Source organism: Podarcis filfolensis (assembly GCF_964270895.1).
Source record: "Podarcis filfolensis genome assembly, chromosome: 13".
In the NCBI taxonomy this organism is placed as follows: Eukaryota; Metazoa; Chordata; class Lepidosauria; order Squamata; family Lacertidae; genus Podarcis; species Podarcis filfolensis.
The window spans coordinates 24,951,484-24,968,019 of record NC_139615.1 but is presented as its reverse complement, the minus strand read 5'-3'; the positions used below and the strand labels follow the sequence as shown (position 1 = coordinate 24,968,019).

The 16,536-nt window shown below is 44.3% G+C and overlaps 4 protein-coding genes across 4 annotated transcripts in view; 3 read left to right on the top strand and 1 right to left on the bottom strand.

The window, feature by feature from the left end:
* Positions 1-16,536, top strand: part of LOC310748627 (vomeronasal type-2 receptor 26-like) — a gene marked incomplete at both ends in the record, with an annotated part of 390,828 nt that overhangs the window by 128,033 nt on the left and 246,259 nt on the right. The gene's annotated exons all lie outside the window — the stretch shown is intronic.
* On the top strand, positions 279-1,259 carry LOC310748645 (olfactory receptor 2AP1-like; the record flags this gene model as incomplete). The annotated part of the gene is made up of 1 exon (XM_083584494.1): positions 279-1,259. One exon carries the CDS (start codon positions 279-281, stop codon positions 1,257-1,259), a length of 981 nt encoding a protein of 326 aa, XP_083440620.1.
* On the bottom strand, positions 1,290-6,447 carry LOC310746632 (uncharacterized protein). The gene is made up of 2 exons (XM_083580604.1): positions 5,673-6,447; positions 1,290-2,284 (listed from the first exon to the last, which is right to left on the bottom strand). The coding sequence occupies exons 1-2, from the start codon at positions 6,343-6,345 to the stop codon at positions 1,710-1,712; spliced, it is 1,248 nt and encodes a 415-aa protein (XP_083436730.1). The 5' UTR covers positions 6,346-6,447; the 3' UTR covers positions 1,290-1,709.
* LOC310748644 (olfactory receptor 5AR1-like) lies at positions 6,696-13,827 on the top strand (the record flags this gene model as incomplete). The annotated part of the gene is made up of 2 exons (XM_083584493.1): positions 6,696-6,902; positions 12,889-13,827. The coding sequence occupies 2 exons, from the start codon at positions 6,696-6,698 to the stop codon at positions 13,825-13,827; spliced, it is 1,146 nt and encodes a 381-aa protein (XP_083440619.1).

Sequence of the window (16,536 nt, the reverse complement as noted above, 5' to 3'; positions counted from 1 at the left end):
GCTCTGATTCTGGGAGAGCTAAATATCGTCCTCTCACTATCATCAAGGGAAACAAATTAAATCTGGCTAACATAAACAGCCTGCACAATTCATGATTCTTCGGTACATTGGCATTACTTCACCTGTCTTTCCAAGTGATGTGCATTTTTTTCAGATACACCATTGATGGAATCTTTCTCCCTTCCATTTCTTCACTCAGTGGTACTTAACTATTGTATAACGGCTATCACTTTCATCTCACTTTCCAATTATCTTTCAGAATGTAGCATTTGATGACAATGCAGAGAAACCTGAGTGAAATCACAGAGTTCATCCTTCTGGGATTTGGGGATCTCCCTCATCTGCACATCTTTCTGTTCCTTGTGTTTCTGGGGATCTACATTTTGACAATTGCTTTCAATATCCTCATGGTCTTTCTCATAGTGACTGATCATCACCTGCACACACCCATGTACTTCTTCCTGGGGAATTTGTCTTTTTTGGAAGCAGTATACAGCTCAGCCTCTCTGCCCAAGATGCTAGGCAGTCTCCTGACAGGAGACAAAACCATCTCTGTTAAAGGATGCCACCTACAATTTTTTGTTGTTGCTCTCCTGATTGGTACAGAAAGCTATCTGCTCTCTGTGATGTCTTATGATCGTTTCTTAGCCATATGCAAACCACTATATTATGCAAATCTTATGAATGGTAAACTCTGTATCCAGCTGGCCAGTTGCTCTTGGATCAACAGCATTGTGTTGGTCACCATATGCTTGGTCTTATTGTCACAACTACATTATTGTGGTTCCAATGAAATTGATAATTTTTTGTGTGAATCTCTTTCATTGGTTAAAATCTCATGCAGTGACACCAGCCTTGTGAAATATGTCATTCTAATCCTGGCTTTTGTGTTCAGTTTTCCTCCTTTTCTTTTGACCCTTATCTCCTACATATATATTATTGCTGCCATTTTAAAAATCCCATCCACCACTGGGAAGCAGAAGGCCTTTTCCACCTGTTCTTCTCACATCATTGTTGTTTCTATCTTCTATGGGTCAATATTCATTGCATATTTCAAACCAGAAAATGAAACAATCAGAGACCTTAACAAAATCTTTCCACTGCTTTACATGGTCCTCCCTCCTTTAATTAACCCCCTCATATATAGCCTGAGAAATAAAGATGTCAAAGAGGCTCTGAGAAAGGCTGCTGGAAAATTCTGGAAGGGAAATTTGTGCCTCTTGGTTCCAAATACTGATAGCTCATTTCTTGCGTGTTGAGGTCCCCAATCCACCCCCCAAAATAACTCACAACGGACACGTAATTTTTTGTTTAAGATTTTTGGCATGATTTTGGCCACAACTTTATTAAAATACAAACTGTGAGTGGTTGTTTAGGCATTGGTTAAGACTATCTGTCCCCCCGCCTGGGGACAGAACTGACTTCCGGGCACCACCGAAAGACAGTGCGGGGGAAAGCAAGTCGGGGAAGAATTGGAGCTGAGACACAGACCCTCAACTCTCACCCGCCTGCTCCCCGAAGGCTTGCCGGCCCTAGTCCCATTCCAGGGATTGGACGAAAAGATGGCAAGCCCCAGGATTCCTTTAACGGAATTCCCTTTCCGCAGCAACCATGGAGGGGCAGGCCCAGCCTATCCTAACCCCTCCTCCACCAGATTTATAACCAATGCCTAACCGCCAATCGAGCCCTTTATGCTCGCCGCCAACCACTCACAATCCCAACCCATTCTTCAACCCTTCAATTACCGCATCCAACCAGACATCATTCCCCAGCTCGGAAAGATGCACCCCATCATTGCGGTAAAGGGCCAGAGCCTTGAAGGTAATATTTGGGTGGTAAATCACCAACCCACCCAATTCCGTTACCCTTTTGCTCACTGCGGAATTAATACGCTTCCTGGCCCTTTCAGCAGCCTTGGGTTGAGAAATGCCCTGCCAATTGCTCCTTTGCAGCAATTGTGACCAAAATATTTTAACGGTAGGTATTAAGGTCACCAACTCCCCCAAGTCTCTTTGAATTGTGGAGCGCAAAGTATAGCAATCAACCTTTGCTATATCATTCTCCCCCAACTGCACCACAATTGCCAAAGGGGGACCATGTGAAAGCACCCTCCGCTTAATTAGTGGGATGAATTCACTCCACCGCATTCCCCGTCTGGATATCCACGACACCTGTACGTGCTGTGGGAAGCCAAGATCCGGTCCCCTTCCAGACTGCCTCGCTCTGATGCCAGCCCAGTAAATGATGCTGTGCCCCACAATCCAGATACAGACTGGAGCGAGACCTACAGGGTGGAGAACAAGCACACATCAATACAATAATTCAACATTTCTTCCGCACATAACCCTTGAACGCATCAGACTTCCACCGGCCCAAGTCCTTAATCCTGTGGGCCGACAACCCCCAATGGGCTGCTGTTGTAGCAGCACCAATGCGAAAGGAATGGGGTGCAAAACCATAAGCCGGGACCCCACAAGCAGAAATAACCTTACGCATTACCTTGGAAAACTGATGCCGTGCCAAGGGACGACCATTTTCACGAATGAACAGTGGATCCCCCCCAGAGGGCCTCACTGCTAAGAATTTCCTCAAATCCTTAACCGGGCAAGGACCCGGCTCCCCAGTTACGGGGAGCCTTATAACTGCCCCCCGACCCAATTGGTCCGTTTTCGAATTACGCACCACGATTCTCACTTCCACAGGGGATAAACATACATCCTGAAGCAGCAGTCCCCTGGAACCACCATCTCGCCTAGCCTCCATGACCACTTCCCCCACCCGTAATGCGGCAAAGAATGCAATTGAAAAGGCCGCCGAAAAAAGGCGGGCCTCATACTTGGACCAACAAACGACCCTTAATTTGGCACGCATTCTGCTCAGCAACTCAAAAGTGATAGGCTGCCTAACTGCCTTGCTAGGGGGAGCAAGACGACCCCAACCTTCCAAGGCCCTGCGCACTACAAACTTGGCACAAGGATCCTTGTTGAAAAATGATTTACTAAAAAAGGAAATTGCTGCAGAATGAATCCGCAGCGTCCTAGCAGCTCGGCCCAGCTGAAACATATGTGCCAAATACTGTAACACTTGAGAAGTGGAGGGAGGGGAAGATATGTTGTCTGCGACTGACTGGGTAAAATTTAAGAAGTCAGTCCATGCTCTTTTATAAGACCCCAAAGTGGATGGAGAAATGGAGGCGGCTACTCCCTGCAATACTAATTGCTGCCAAGGTTCCAGAGATGCTCCGGGAAATACTCCGGACGCGCCCGAGACTCTGGAGCCAGGGACCTGAATCGCTCCATCTGAAAACGGGACAGAGCATCAGCAATCTCGTTAGATATCCCAGGGATGAAACGTGCAGAAAATACAATATTAAATTTTAAACAATGCAAAACGAATGCCCGCAACAGGGCCGATACCCTGGGGGAGCGAGATGACTGTTTTGCCAGCACGTTCACAACAGCCTGATTGTCGGACCAGAAACAAACTCGGTGGTCCCTGAACTCGTCGACCCATAAATGCACAGCTACTGCAATGGGAAAAAACTCAAGAAACGTTAGGTCCCGCGTGATCGCTTGCCCCTGCCAAGCAGATGGCCAGCGCCTAGCGCACCATCTACCTTTCCAATAGATACCAAAACCCAGTGAACCCGCAGCATCCGAGTGCACTTGAAAATCATTGTGGAGGTTCAAAACATCCTGCCACAAAGACACGCCATTAAATTCTTCCAAGAATTCTAACCAAATCCGGAGGTCCTCACGAACCCGTGCGGACATACGCACCCTGTGATGTGGGGCCCTTAAACCAGCTGTAAGCCTAGCCAAGCGTGAACAAAATGGGCGGCCAGGAGCCACCACTCTACATGCGAAGTTCAAGTGACCCAGCAAGGATTGCAGTTGTCGCAAAGTAACCTTCTTTAAAGGAAGCAGCTCCTGTATGACATTCCGGAGGGTAAGTATTTTATCGAGTGGAAGGCTAGAGGTTTGCGACACAGTATCCAATTGGATACCCAAGTAGGTCAATTGGGTAGATGGGCCCTCAGTCTTATCAGCTGCCAACGGTACCCCAAATTCTTCCATAAGGGAAGCAAAGGCTCTCAGCAATACCACACAATCGCCAGTGTCATGTGCAGAGGCCAATAAAAAATCATCGAGATAATGAGACACGCCTACCAGGCCGGTTTTAACACGCAAAGCCCATTCCAAAAAGGTGCTAAAACACTCAAAAGCGGAACATGCTATTGAGCATCCCATAGGCATAGCCTTGTCGACATAAAACTTTCCCTCAAACTGAAAACCTAGCAACCAATAATCCTCTGGATGAATTGGTAGCAAGCGAAATGCAGATTCTATATCGCATTTTGCTAGCAAAGCGCCTGGGCCAAATTTCCTGATCATCTTGATCGCCTGATCAAGATACTTCACTGAACAAAGCTCCGGAGGAATAACATCATTTACTGATGTGCCACGAGGATGAGATAAATTATGAATCAGGCGAAATTCCCCCGGAGCTTTCTTGGGAACAATACCCAGTGGAGATATGTGTAAGTTAGGGAAAGGGGGATCTGAGAAAGGGCCAGCCATACGACGTAAGGCCACCTCTTTCTCAATCTTCTTGCACGCCACTTCTGGCCTTTCACGAACTGACTTTTGATTAAGGGGATTCTGTGCCTCGGGAGCCGTGGCTACAGGAATCCGAAAACCTACAGAAAAACCTTCACGCAAATAAGTTGCAGCCTCCTTTTTAGGGTAAGCCTGCAACCAAGGAATTAGTGCCGACAAACGCACTGGAGTATATGCCAAGACTGTCAAAGCACTACTTCCCTGTTCCAGAGGTGGAGGCGGGAGTAGCGGCCTTTGGGGGCTGCTGGGAGCCCCCTTTTCCACCACGAAAGGGCTGCCGACCGCCCAAACAAGTGGAAGCAGGATGACCCCCGGCACACTTGTCACACACATGGGAAAATTTACAGGTCTGGCGCTGACAGGAACCCTTGTTAAAATCCCAGCAAGTAAATTTGCGTGTGGGTCTGAATGGACCCACCTTCGGCTTCTGCTGTTCCATGGCTTTCTTTTCAATGTGTGGAACCACATAGGTGGTCCACACATCCAAATCCTTACGATCCCAGCGAGCCGAAGAAATCTTGGCTGCCCTGCGTCTAAAATTTACATCATACGCTATCGCAGCCAATTGTCCTGCCATAGTGAAAGCAGAGCACACAATGGACAAATAGACCATCAAGTGATGGGCTCTGCGTGGATAAGCCATTACTACGATCCCAGCAAAAACCTGGAAGCCATCAAGCCACTGCTCAAACGTCTTCTCTATTTTCTTAGACCCAGCACGTTTTTTGGAAGCATCGTCCTTCTCCTGAGAATCAGAACTTGTGGGCGGGGGTGCTAATTTAAATATATCCACATAGCGGCTGTTTAAAATTCTAGCCCGCAACTTAGTTGACAGATGAGCCCCAGGTATGATGTCCCTCACAGAATTAGTGGAGACTTTCAGCTCAGGCACCAGCACGCCATCACTGCAATCCTGGACCGCACCATACCTTGCTCGGTGCGAATTGGCCCTCCGTTCCCAAATCCATTTGGGAAACCCCCCGGCCTCTTCACCAAAACCCCAGTAAAGATCTAAAGAGGCCACTGTCTCGTCATCAGAACTCGAAGACGTACCGGAAGAAGAAGAAGATGAAGTGTCAGCCTTCCTCCTCTTGGCACGCTTCTTGGCACTCTTCTTGTGGCGACGATGCCCCCCAGATGATGTTCTCACAGGAGTAGGAAGACTATCCTCAGCCGAGGACTCCGAGTCTACTGCCTGCTGTGAAGTACCTGGAACAGACTGAGAAGAGACCCTACGTGAATGACTAGGCCCTGACAATGCATCCGCAGTAAACTGAGTAGGCGAAACCACCCAGGTGGGAGATGCCATAAGGGTCCGCCTCCCAGCCGAACGGCGTGTGGTACGTCTCGGCCCCCGTGAACCAACCTGCGCAACAGGTAAGACCGGGGGCGGTGATGGCTGAGAAGCCCGCACTGAAACCCCAGCAACTAATGCCTCTCCCCCATCTTCACTAGAAGATGAAGATGCAGGCGAAGATGGGCCAGCTGTGGAAACTGGCCCCCTTGGGGCAGAGGACTGCGTTGAGCATCGCCGAATGAGGCCGTCCACCTCAGTTGCAAGACGTGTTAAAGCTGCTGGATCACCAGCCATTCTGGCGACTAGGGATCCAAGGCTGTCCTCTGCCTGACTGGGTGCACCAGATCGCAACGCCTGAGAAGGGCCTTTTATTGGCCGCTTTGAAGTCCGGGTAGCAGCGGGCCTTTTTGCAGCCTTTTTCGGGGCCATGCCTGCTTGAGAAAGAAAAGGAAAACCAAAGAAAACTAAAATTGAATACAATTAAAATAAAACAAAATTTCAATAAATGAAATAGCCCCAAGATGCAAAAGCACGTCACCCAAACGTATGCCCACACAACAGAACCAAGAACAATTAACTCAACTCAATACAAGGTACTAAAGGAACTAAATTAATTAAATAAAATTAAATCAGATTTTATTTATATTACAAAAGGGGTGCAGTAACACCAGCCACCAGAAGGTGGCAGCAGAGGCAAACAAATAGAAATGCACAATAAAACTAGCTGCAGTTACCGAGAACGGCCACTGGAGGCCACTGTGGGGCAATGATGCAGCAAAATGGCGCTCCCGCCAAACGGGCTGAACGCAGCGCCCCGAAATAATCGGGACAGCACCACCCCAGCCCGGGCACCAGCCAAAAGGCCGCAACTGTCCCGGCCTGCTGAAAAAAGGCCCCGTGGGCAAGGCAAAGCCCCAAGGAAGCCAGACAAAACGGTGCCCAGAAAACTCCCCCGGCAACCCAGCGCCTATGCGGAGAGCAAAAAGGTGAGTCGCCCAGGGGTAAGGGAGGGATCGTGGGACTCACTCCAGGCCCCCCAAAGGCGGCAGCAAGGTCCCCGCACCCAGGCAACCCCAGAAACCTCAGCCAAAATTAAGAGCAGAGGGCACGGGGCTGGCAGAGCCCTGACAAACGGAAGGGAAGCCCCAAAATTCTGTATGGGGCCAACGGCCGCGGCCTATCCCAAAGCCCACCAGGGAAGGCCAACAATTCCCCCCCCTCCCGGCGACCCCAGCCCCACCAAGAGGCGGCAGAAGCCGCTAAATTAAAAGAGGGGTTCAATGGGGTTAAACTAATAAGAAAATTAAAGTAAAATAAAATTAAAAGGCAGAGATAGGCAATTAAAGGAGGGTTATAGGGAAGGGATAAATGCTGAATACAACCAGTCTCTTCCGCTGTGTCTGATCCGTTGCACGCAGCAAAAGAGAAAGTAGAAGGCTGCGTGCAGAGTATTTAAACCTTTTACCCCTCCCACCCAAATTGCAACATAACTTTTCCCCCAGCAACTCGGCAATCCAATCAATGCCCCCTGGCCATCTTGGAGAACTTACCCAGCAACAAAGGGGGTGGCTCAGTAGACCCCACCGCAACACGTGCTCTCCCTGAAGGAGAACACGCTTTCCAAGAAATAAAGCTGTATGGGTGTGGAGGATAAATGTCTGATTGTTCGGGCTCTGATTTTTAATCATGTCTATGCAGAAGTCCATTGTATTTAATTCACTGAGGCTTACTCCCAAATAAACAGAATTTAGATTACTGTCTTAGCTATATAAACCCTCACCCATATCATTATCATGTCAGAGCAAGAAATTATACAAATTAGTTGGGTGGGGGAAGTCATGGAAGTTGAAAGTTTTTGCTTTAAAGTTAGTTTCAAGCAGGCATAGGCAAACTCAGCCCTCCAGATGTTTTGGGACTAAAATTTCTGTCATCCCTGACCACTGCTCCTGTTAACTAGGGATAGTGGGAGTTGTAGTCCAAAAATAGCTGGAGGGCCATGTTTCCCAATGCCTGATTTCAAGCATCTGTTTCCGTGTAACTGTTCACTGTGGCCTTATATATTTAAGGAATTGGCACAGAGAGTTAATGGGGGGAGTGGGACTTTGCTCGTGCTTCTTGATGTCTCTTCAGATGTTGGTATCCTCCTGAATTGACTCTGAGTAATTGTAATTGGAGGTATAGTGTTACAGTGGTTTCAGTGCTACATCTGAAGAGAAGCATTGATGGAGTTTTTTTCCAGAGGTTCTCTACAATGCAACTGAATATCTACCCTATCAGCATATAGCACCTCTGCTCAGAACCTACACTGCTTGCCAATTTGCTGCCAGGCCTATTTCAAGGTGTAGCTACATAAAGCTTGGGATAAATTGAACTGTGACATCACCTTACTCCATCTATGCCCACTTAACTGCATCAGTCTGTGGAATTGGGCCTGCTAAAAATGCTTCATAAGATTCATGCACACTTTTGAACTCTCTCCCTATTGACTTAAGGCAAGTGCCTTTACTGTACTTTTTTTGGCATCTGCCAAAAACATTTTCCTTTCGGCCAATGTATCCAGGCATGTGGAATATTGACATGTATTTTAATTTGGATTTTAGTATACTGCTGCTTTTACTTTTTAAAAATGCTTTAAATAGTTATCTATTTTTACTGATAATTTTAGTTTTCATTCTTGCTGAAAACCACTTTGAGATTTTAGTGCAATCCAGCAGTATGTACATCTTTTGAAATAAATGAATAAAGTAAAATAAATCCTATGGATGTCTAGGGATGAACGGATCTGGCAGTTTCACTTCTCTTGGTTCCTTATCCCCTACCATGGTTTTGTTGTAGATAGAGATAGATGAATCTGCCAGTTTTGGTTTCTCTTATTTTCTCATATTTCCAATCTTAAATCCAGTTCTTCTCATCTGCAGCAATTTCTGAGTGGGGAGGGGGATAAATCCTAATGAAAGCCTTTTGATGCACATTTCTCCAGAGATACACATTTCTGTTTGCGAATTTACTGATTTCTTTCAGGCATTTTTTCCTAATATAATGCATTATGTATTTTATTTTCCCCAATACGCACCTTATGTCCACAGCCCTTAGCCTTAACACCGGCTCACCACAGGGTTGTGTGTTGAGTCCCCTGCTCTATGCTCTCTATACGTATGACTGTACAGCCATCTATTCCAGCAACAAAATCATCAAGTTTGCTGATGACACTACGGTGGTAGGGCTCATTTCAGGAGGGGATGAGTCCGCCTATCGGGACGAGGTGGAGCGGCTCTGTGTTTGGTGTGGAGAGAACAATCTGGCTCTTAATACGGCTAAGACCAAGGAATTAGTGGTGGATTACAGGAAAAAAAAGGCGGACATTCAGCCCTTGCATATCAATGGGGAACGGGTGGAGAGGGTGGCGGAATTCAGGTTTTTGGGAGTAACTATCGATCAGGGCATGACTTGGAGCGCAAATACCACTGCTCTGGTGAAGAAGGCCCAGCAGAGAATTTATTTCCTCAGACTTTTAAAGAAGAACAATCTGAGTGAGAGACTGCTGGTGTCCTTCTACCGAGGCTCCATAGAGAGCATTCTTACATACTGTATTTGTGCTTGGTTCTCCAGTTGTACAGCTAGGGAGAGGAAGGTGCTCCAGAAGGTCATAACCACAGCACAAAGGATTATTGGTCAACCTCTCCCATCCTTGGAAGAATTGTACGGTTCCCGTTGTCTTAGGAAAGCAAACAACATCCTGCAGGATTCATCTCACCCGGGATACAGTCTGTTTGCACTACTGCCGTCTGGCAGGAGATATAGAAACATCAAGTCAAGGACAAATAGACTGAAAAACAGTTTCTACCCGAGAGCTGTGGCCCTTTTGAATGCTGTAACTCGATAGTGTGACTTGGGAGATTGATGGGTGTGGGTGTGGGTGTGGCTGGAATGTGGTTTGTGGGTTGTTGTTGTTGTTTTGCTTTTGTTGTTTTTAAGGGATGGCATCCAATTTCGTTGCACTTGTGCAATGTTGCACGTGTGTAATGACAATAAAGAATCTATCTATCTATCTATCTTATCTCAGTGTATGCAGTTTTGTACAGATTAATTGGCTGGAGAACTGCATTGCAAAATTCATAGAAGAGTGAATTTAAAAGGATGGCTTTGTGTTGGTTCACATATTGTGGTTTGAGGACCTGATCCCCGCTTTGTGGAATGAAGACACATAGACACAGAGTATAAGTTTAACGGGCAAGAAAAGGCCACAACTTTATTGATTACAGCAAGTGAGAAGGTATTGGCTTAGGCATTGGAAAACGACAGATTGACTCCACCCACTCGGAGAGGGGTGAGCCCAAAAGGGGTTTATTCACCAGAAGGTGGAGGCTGTTGATGCTAATACAACTATAAGCTCTCCCCTGATGTCACCGAGGGTTGTGCCATGGCCCCTCGCCACACAGGCATCGGACAGGATCCACGACCGCTGGATTCCTTTAACGGAATACCTAAATTTGAAGGGGTAGGTGATGGCCACACCTAGCCCTTCCACACACCATCAACACATTCCAACATAGAAGAGTGAATTTAAAAGGATGGCTTTGTGTTGGTTCACATATTGTTCCTGGTTTCAGCTACAAGTTGGTCTGGATCAATGACCACAGTTCATTGCACTCTAGGCATGTCAAAAATTCCTTTTACCCAGTATGTGGGTAAAAAATAAAACATAAAAAGTAGGATGCACTGCACTGCCGAAAGGTCTAATGAAACGAAAAGCACATACCCTCATGAACAACTCACAATAATAAGTCAATACCACATCTATTGCCTTACTTTTCAATGAGGCCTTAAGCTGTATATTGCCCAAATGCCTTCCCTGCTCCTTATAATTAAGTAAAAGTAAAAGAGGTAGTGCTTAAAAGAAGAATTACTCTGAACATTCAGGAAAGGAGTGAGAATATTTCCGAATGAGGGAAATCCCCACAGTGTCCTACTTCTGTGACTATGGGCCTGCAGTATCCCCGTGTGGCTTCAGTCTAGCTTTGAAACCTACATTCCCTCTCAAATTATTATTGCATCTCTCAAGATATTTACCTTTTATGCTTAATAATAAATAATAACCAAACAGAAACTACCTCTCTTTATATATATATAAAGCCTAAGATGTGAAACAAGCCATAGCAGACTAAACAGAATTCAGAAATTATGGGAAGGCAAGCTTTGTCTATTGAGATGCTTATAGAAGACACTGTGCACATCTTGCTCCCAAGACCAAAAGCTGCTCGAAATTGAGCTTACAAGAAACTTCATTCATGAGAGAGGTAATGCCATTCAGTGCAAGTTATTTGCAGGAACTGAAGCGCCGTGATAAATGTGTGTTTATGAACTGCTTGCTTTGAGTAACAAAGCTGTGACAGCACTGAATGCTTTCATTTTCTTTGCTTGAGAAAGATTTGGAGGCTTTTGGGGTAGACTCCTCCACTGAAATCAATGGGTCAAACTTATCATGGCTTAATAAGACCCATAGTTTTCAATGGGAACTGAATTCAATTCACTTAATCTGGATCTAACCAACAGCCAGTTGGAATTTGGGATGAGCAAATCTGTGAATTTTGGCTTCTCTCAAGTTGCCATTTTCCCACTTCGAAGGTCAGTTTTCCAAATTCCCACACTGGTTTCTGATTTTTTTTAAAAGTCCTCATAAAAGTTCACTAGGATTTTAGTACAAATATCTCAAAATATGCATATATTTGTATGCAAATTTGCCTAAGATACTTCTTTTTACAAATCAGTTCCCCCTAATGGAACACATTTTTGCTTGTTGTTTCATGAATATATGGTTTTATATGAACACTTTCCCCTAGTATATGCATTTTTAGAAGTATGACTTGGCTGGAGAACTGTATTATTGCAAGATCCAGAGAAGTGCAAATTTCAATGGATGGCTGTGTTTTGGTCCATGCATTGTTTCAGAAACTACAAATTGTGTATGCTTGCCTTTCAATGTGAACTGAATTGATTCCCCCCCCCCCAATTCCTAATATGACCATTGGTTTATTTACATATATACCAGTAGAGCACTGAAGGCAAAAATAAGAATGGCTATTCCTGTGATACTATATGTCAATATCACATTCATTTGTGTTTAATAAAAGAATACTGTATGAAAATTTGCAATTAAATACATATACCTCACAAGATAAACTGAAATAGATATTTTTAATGTATGCATTTCTACACGTATTCTATAGATTAGACATTTTAATGCAGTTTGGTACATTCCTTTATTTTCTGTATGACAAAATTCTGTAAATTTGAACTCCACAGTATACTTATGTCCTGGTCCCTCTTTTAGTCCAGGAACTGTGAATAAGGTTGTTTCCCCTATATGTATAGATTTCACAATTTTCCTCCCTCTCCATCATGATTATATCAAGTTGCCTGCAAGCCTCTATGAGTATTTTACCAGTATACCAATAAGTATTCCTGCTAAATGCAATATGTCCCGATTAGGCTGGAGTGCAGTAAGGTAAAGGACCCCTGGATGGTTAAGTCCAGTTGAATCTGACTGTGGGGTGTGGTGCTCATCTCCGCTTTCAGACTGAGAAAGCCAGCATTTGCCCACAGACAGCTTTTCTGGGTCATATGGCCAGCATGACTAAACTGCTTCTGGCACAATGGAACACTGTGACAGAAGCCAGAGCACACAGATACACAATTTACCTTCCTGCCACAGTGGTACCTATTTATCTATTCATGCTGGTATGCTTTTGAGCAACTTTTGTTCACTCCACAGGCATTTTAGCATTGTGAGCTTTCAGAAAGGTTATAGCCTGCAAAACATCCCTGAGTCATACTGCACTTTCTCCACGTTTTCCCTCAGTGGTACCTGTAAAATTCATGACTACAAATACCTTTTACTTATCTTATGTTTCAGTTGTCTTTCAGGATATGATATAACTTTGTTATACACATTTGATGACAACCATAATGCAGGAAAACCAGAGTGAAATTACTGAGTTTATTCTTCTGGGATTCGGGGAACTCCCTCATCTACAGATCTTCCTGTTCCTTGTGTTTCTGGTGATCTACATATTGACAATGACTTTCAATATTCTCACAGTTATTCTCATAGTGACCGACCATCACTTGCACACACCCATGTACTTCTTCTTGGGGGATTTGTCTTTTCTGGAGACAGTCTACAGCTCAACCACACTGCCCAGGATGCTAAGCAGTCTATTGACAGAGGACAAAACCATCTCTTTTAAAGGCTGTCATATACAATTATATTTCTTTGATCTCCTGATTGGCACAGAATGTTATCTGCTCTCTGTGATGTCTTATGATCGTTTCTTAGCTATATGCAAACCCCTCTATTATGCAACTCTTATGAATGGTAAGCTGTGTATCCAGCTGGCCAGTGCCTCCTGGATTAATAGCATTTTGTTTACTTCTATATATTTGATCTTGGTGTTGCAACTAAAGTATTGTAATTCCAATGAAATGGATCATTTCTTTTGTGACTCTCTTGCATTGGTCAATATCTCATGCAGTGATGCCAGCCTTGTGAAGTATGCCAGTGTAATCCTGACTTTTGTGTTCAGTTTCCCCCCTTTTCTTTTGACCCTGATCTCCTACATATATATTATTGATTCCATTTTAAAAATCCCATCCACCACTGGAAGGCAGAAAGCCTTTTCCACTTGTTCTTCTCATGTGATTGTTGTTTCGCTGTTCTATGGGGCATTAATCATTGTATATGTGACACCAAAAACTGAAGCAATGAGAGACCTTAACAAAATATTTTCTCTTTTTTACACAGTCCTTCCGCCTTTAGTTAACCCCCTTGTATATAGCCTGAGAAACAAGGATGTGAAGGAATCTTTCAGGAAGGCCACTGGGAAGATTTTAGAAGGCCATTTTCTGAATTAGGGGTTCAAAGCTAAATAGTTATCCAAAGCCTTTTGCCAAGCAACATCAGTTCCAGGCTTTATGGGTATTTGGGAAAGACGTTCCTACTGAGGTTCCTTTCAAGAAATCATCCTCTTCCTATGCAACTGTTTTCACTACCCATTGGATTGCTTCTTCCTCTGGGACCAACAGGCATCACAACTTTAAAAGAGAGGGGGTAATGCTTGTGAAGGTTACTGTCCTTTTCTATGCTCTCTCATTACTCACTCATAGATGGCAAGTGAACAGACAGCAATAGCAGGAGGACAAACTGCAGAGCCAGGAGGATACAGAGATTGGCAGTAGGGCATTGCACATTTGCAATGAAGTTTGTATGTGGCGCTTGAGAATATGCACACCTACAAGAGTATGTGCATATGTGTTACTTTTGCATGCTGGTATGTGACATTAGAGGCTGATTTGTGACCTGTGAAACAGAGCTGAAATTGCCACCCTCACTTTGTCATATGTACTATTCCATGAACACCAATCTGTTCATGAAAGGAGCCTCCAATCATGAATTGTACTCTAAGGGAATTTTCCTGTCATCAACATAGCTGAAATTTCTTAATGAAACAATATAAAATCAAGAAAGAGATGGAAACATGCATGGGTCTGGTGGTTCTTACACACCCAACCGTTCAAATGAAGAAGAAAATAATAACATAAAATATTTTTTCTAAAAGAGGTGAAATTCCTTTCATTTCCCAAAACATTTCTGATTAAGCATTTAAAAAATACTGAAGAGTGAAAAATATCCAGTCTCTCTTACTCTCACCATTTTCCGCCCGCAGATATCATCTGTCTATAGGATGTGCAGACTGATTTCAGAAGCATATCTCAGACTTCTGTGTGCCCCTTAGGAACAGGATCATGTAGGAACTTGGGGGGTTTCTAATAAAGTTTACATTCTGTTCTCCATTGCACAAACTTTTGTTTCATTTTCCAGCAATAAAAGTTATTTGAATAAGTTATAAAAGTTGTTCAATGACCTCCTCCCACTTTGAAATACCATTTTCAATTCCATTTGCCTTATTTACATTATAAGATCATTTCCTTCTCATTTGTTTCACAATTGTCATCTGCTGTAAGAAACTACAGTCAGTAGCCCATTTTGGTATCAATATCATTCTGGGGAGGGGGAGACTATATTATGTGACTTCAGTTGGAGGCCTACAATGAATCTGCAAATGTGCAACTGTATGTGCATGGGAGTCCTTTCACATGATTAGGAGTCCCAACAGCATAAATTTCAGGATTCCTAATTGCATGAGTAAAAAAGCTTAAAAGAAAGAAAGGTAAAGGACCCCTGATCAGTTAAGTCTAATCAAATGTGGCTATGGAGTTTTGGCACTCATCTCGCTTTCTGACTGAGGAAGCCGGCATTTGTCCACAAACATAAGAATAAGAATTTTATTATTTATACCCTACCCATCTGCTGGGTTTCCCCAGCCAGTCTGGGCAGCTTACAGCACATAATAAGTTGTAAAACATTAGACATTAGGGAAGTTTTTAATGTTTGATGTTTTATCGTGTTTTTAATATTCTATTGGGAGCCGCCCAGAGTTGCTGGTGAAACCCAGCTAGATGGACAGGGCATAAATAATAAATTATTATTATTATTCCATTAAAAAAATTCCTTGTACAGAGTTTCCTTCAGATGTCTTCTAAGAACCATATAGTTTTTTTTATTTCCATGACATCTGAGGGGAGGGCGTTCCACAGGGCAGGAGCCACTACCCAGAAGGTCCTCTGCCTGGTTCCCTGTAACCTCACTTCTCACAGTGAGGGAACTGCAAGAAGGCCCTTGCAGCTGGACCTCATTGTCCAGGCTGAACGATGGGGGTGGAGATGCTCCTTCACGTATACTGGGCCAATGCCCCTTAGGGCTTTAAAAGTGCTAACACTTTGAATTGTGCTCGAAAATGTACTGGGAGCCAATGTAGGTCTTTCAGGAACAGTATTATATTGTCTCGGTGGCCACTCCCAGTCACCAGTCTAGCTGCAGCATTCTGGATTAGTTGTAGCTTCCGGGTCACCTTCAAAGGTAGCCCCATGTAGAACACATTGCAGTAGTCCAAATGGGAGATAACTAGAGAATATACCACTCTGGTGAGACAGTATGTGGGTAGGTAGGGTCTCATCCTGTGAATCAGTTGGAGCTGGTAGACAGCTGCCCTGGACACAGAATTGACCTGCACCTCCATGGACAGCTGTGAATCCAAAATGACTCCCAGGCTGTACATCTGGTCCTTCAGGGGAACAGTTACCCCATTCAGGATCAGGGAGTCCCCCCCCCCACCTGACTGCCCCCTGCCCCCCCAAAGGTACTTCAATACATTCCACACAAGGCCAACTCAAAAAAATAAAGTAACACCAATCCCACTCAAATAGTCTTACTTTTTAAGTGACCAAATCAACATCTGCAGAAGGAAAATAGTTAGGGCTTTGTTTCCCTTGATAAAATCTGAATATTCATTAAAGAACATTTCTAAGAATGGAAGTCCCTAAAGTGCCCCACATCTGACACTAGGGATGCAAGATCCCCATGTGAGTTTGGTCTAGATTTCAAGCTAATGTTCCCTTTCTGACAATTAGTCCCTATCTCTCAGTATGTTTACCTTTGATTTCTAATAATATATAACAACCAGCTAGAGACTGCTTCTTTCTGAGAATGCCTGAGAGGAGAAA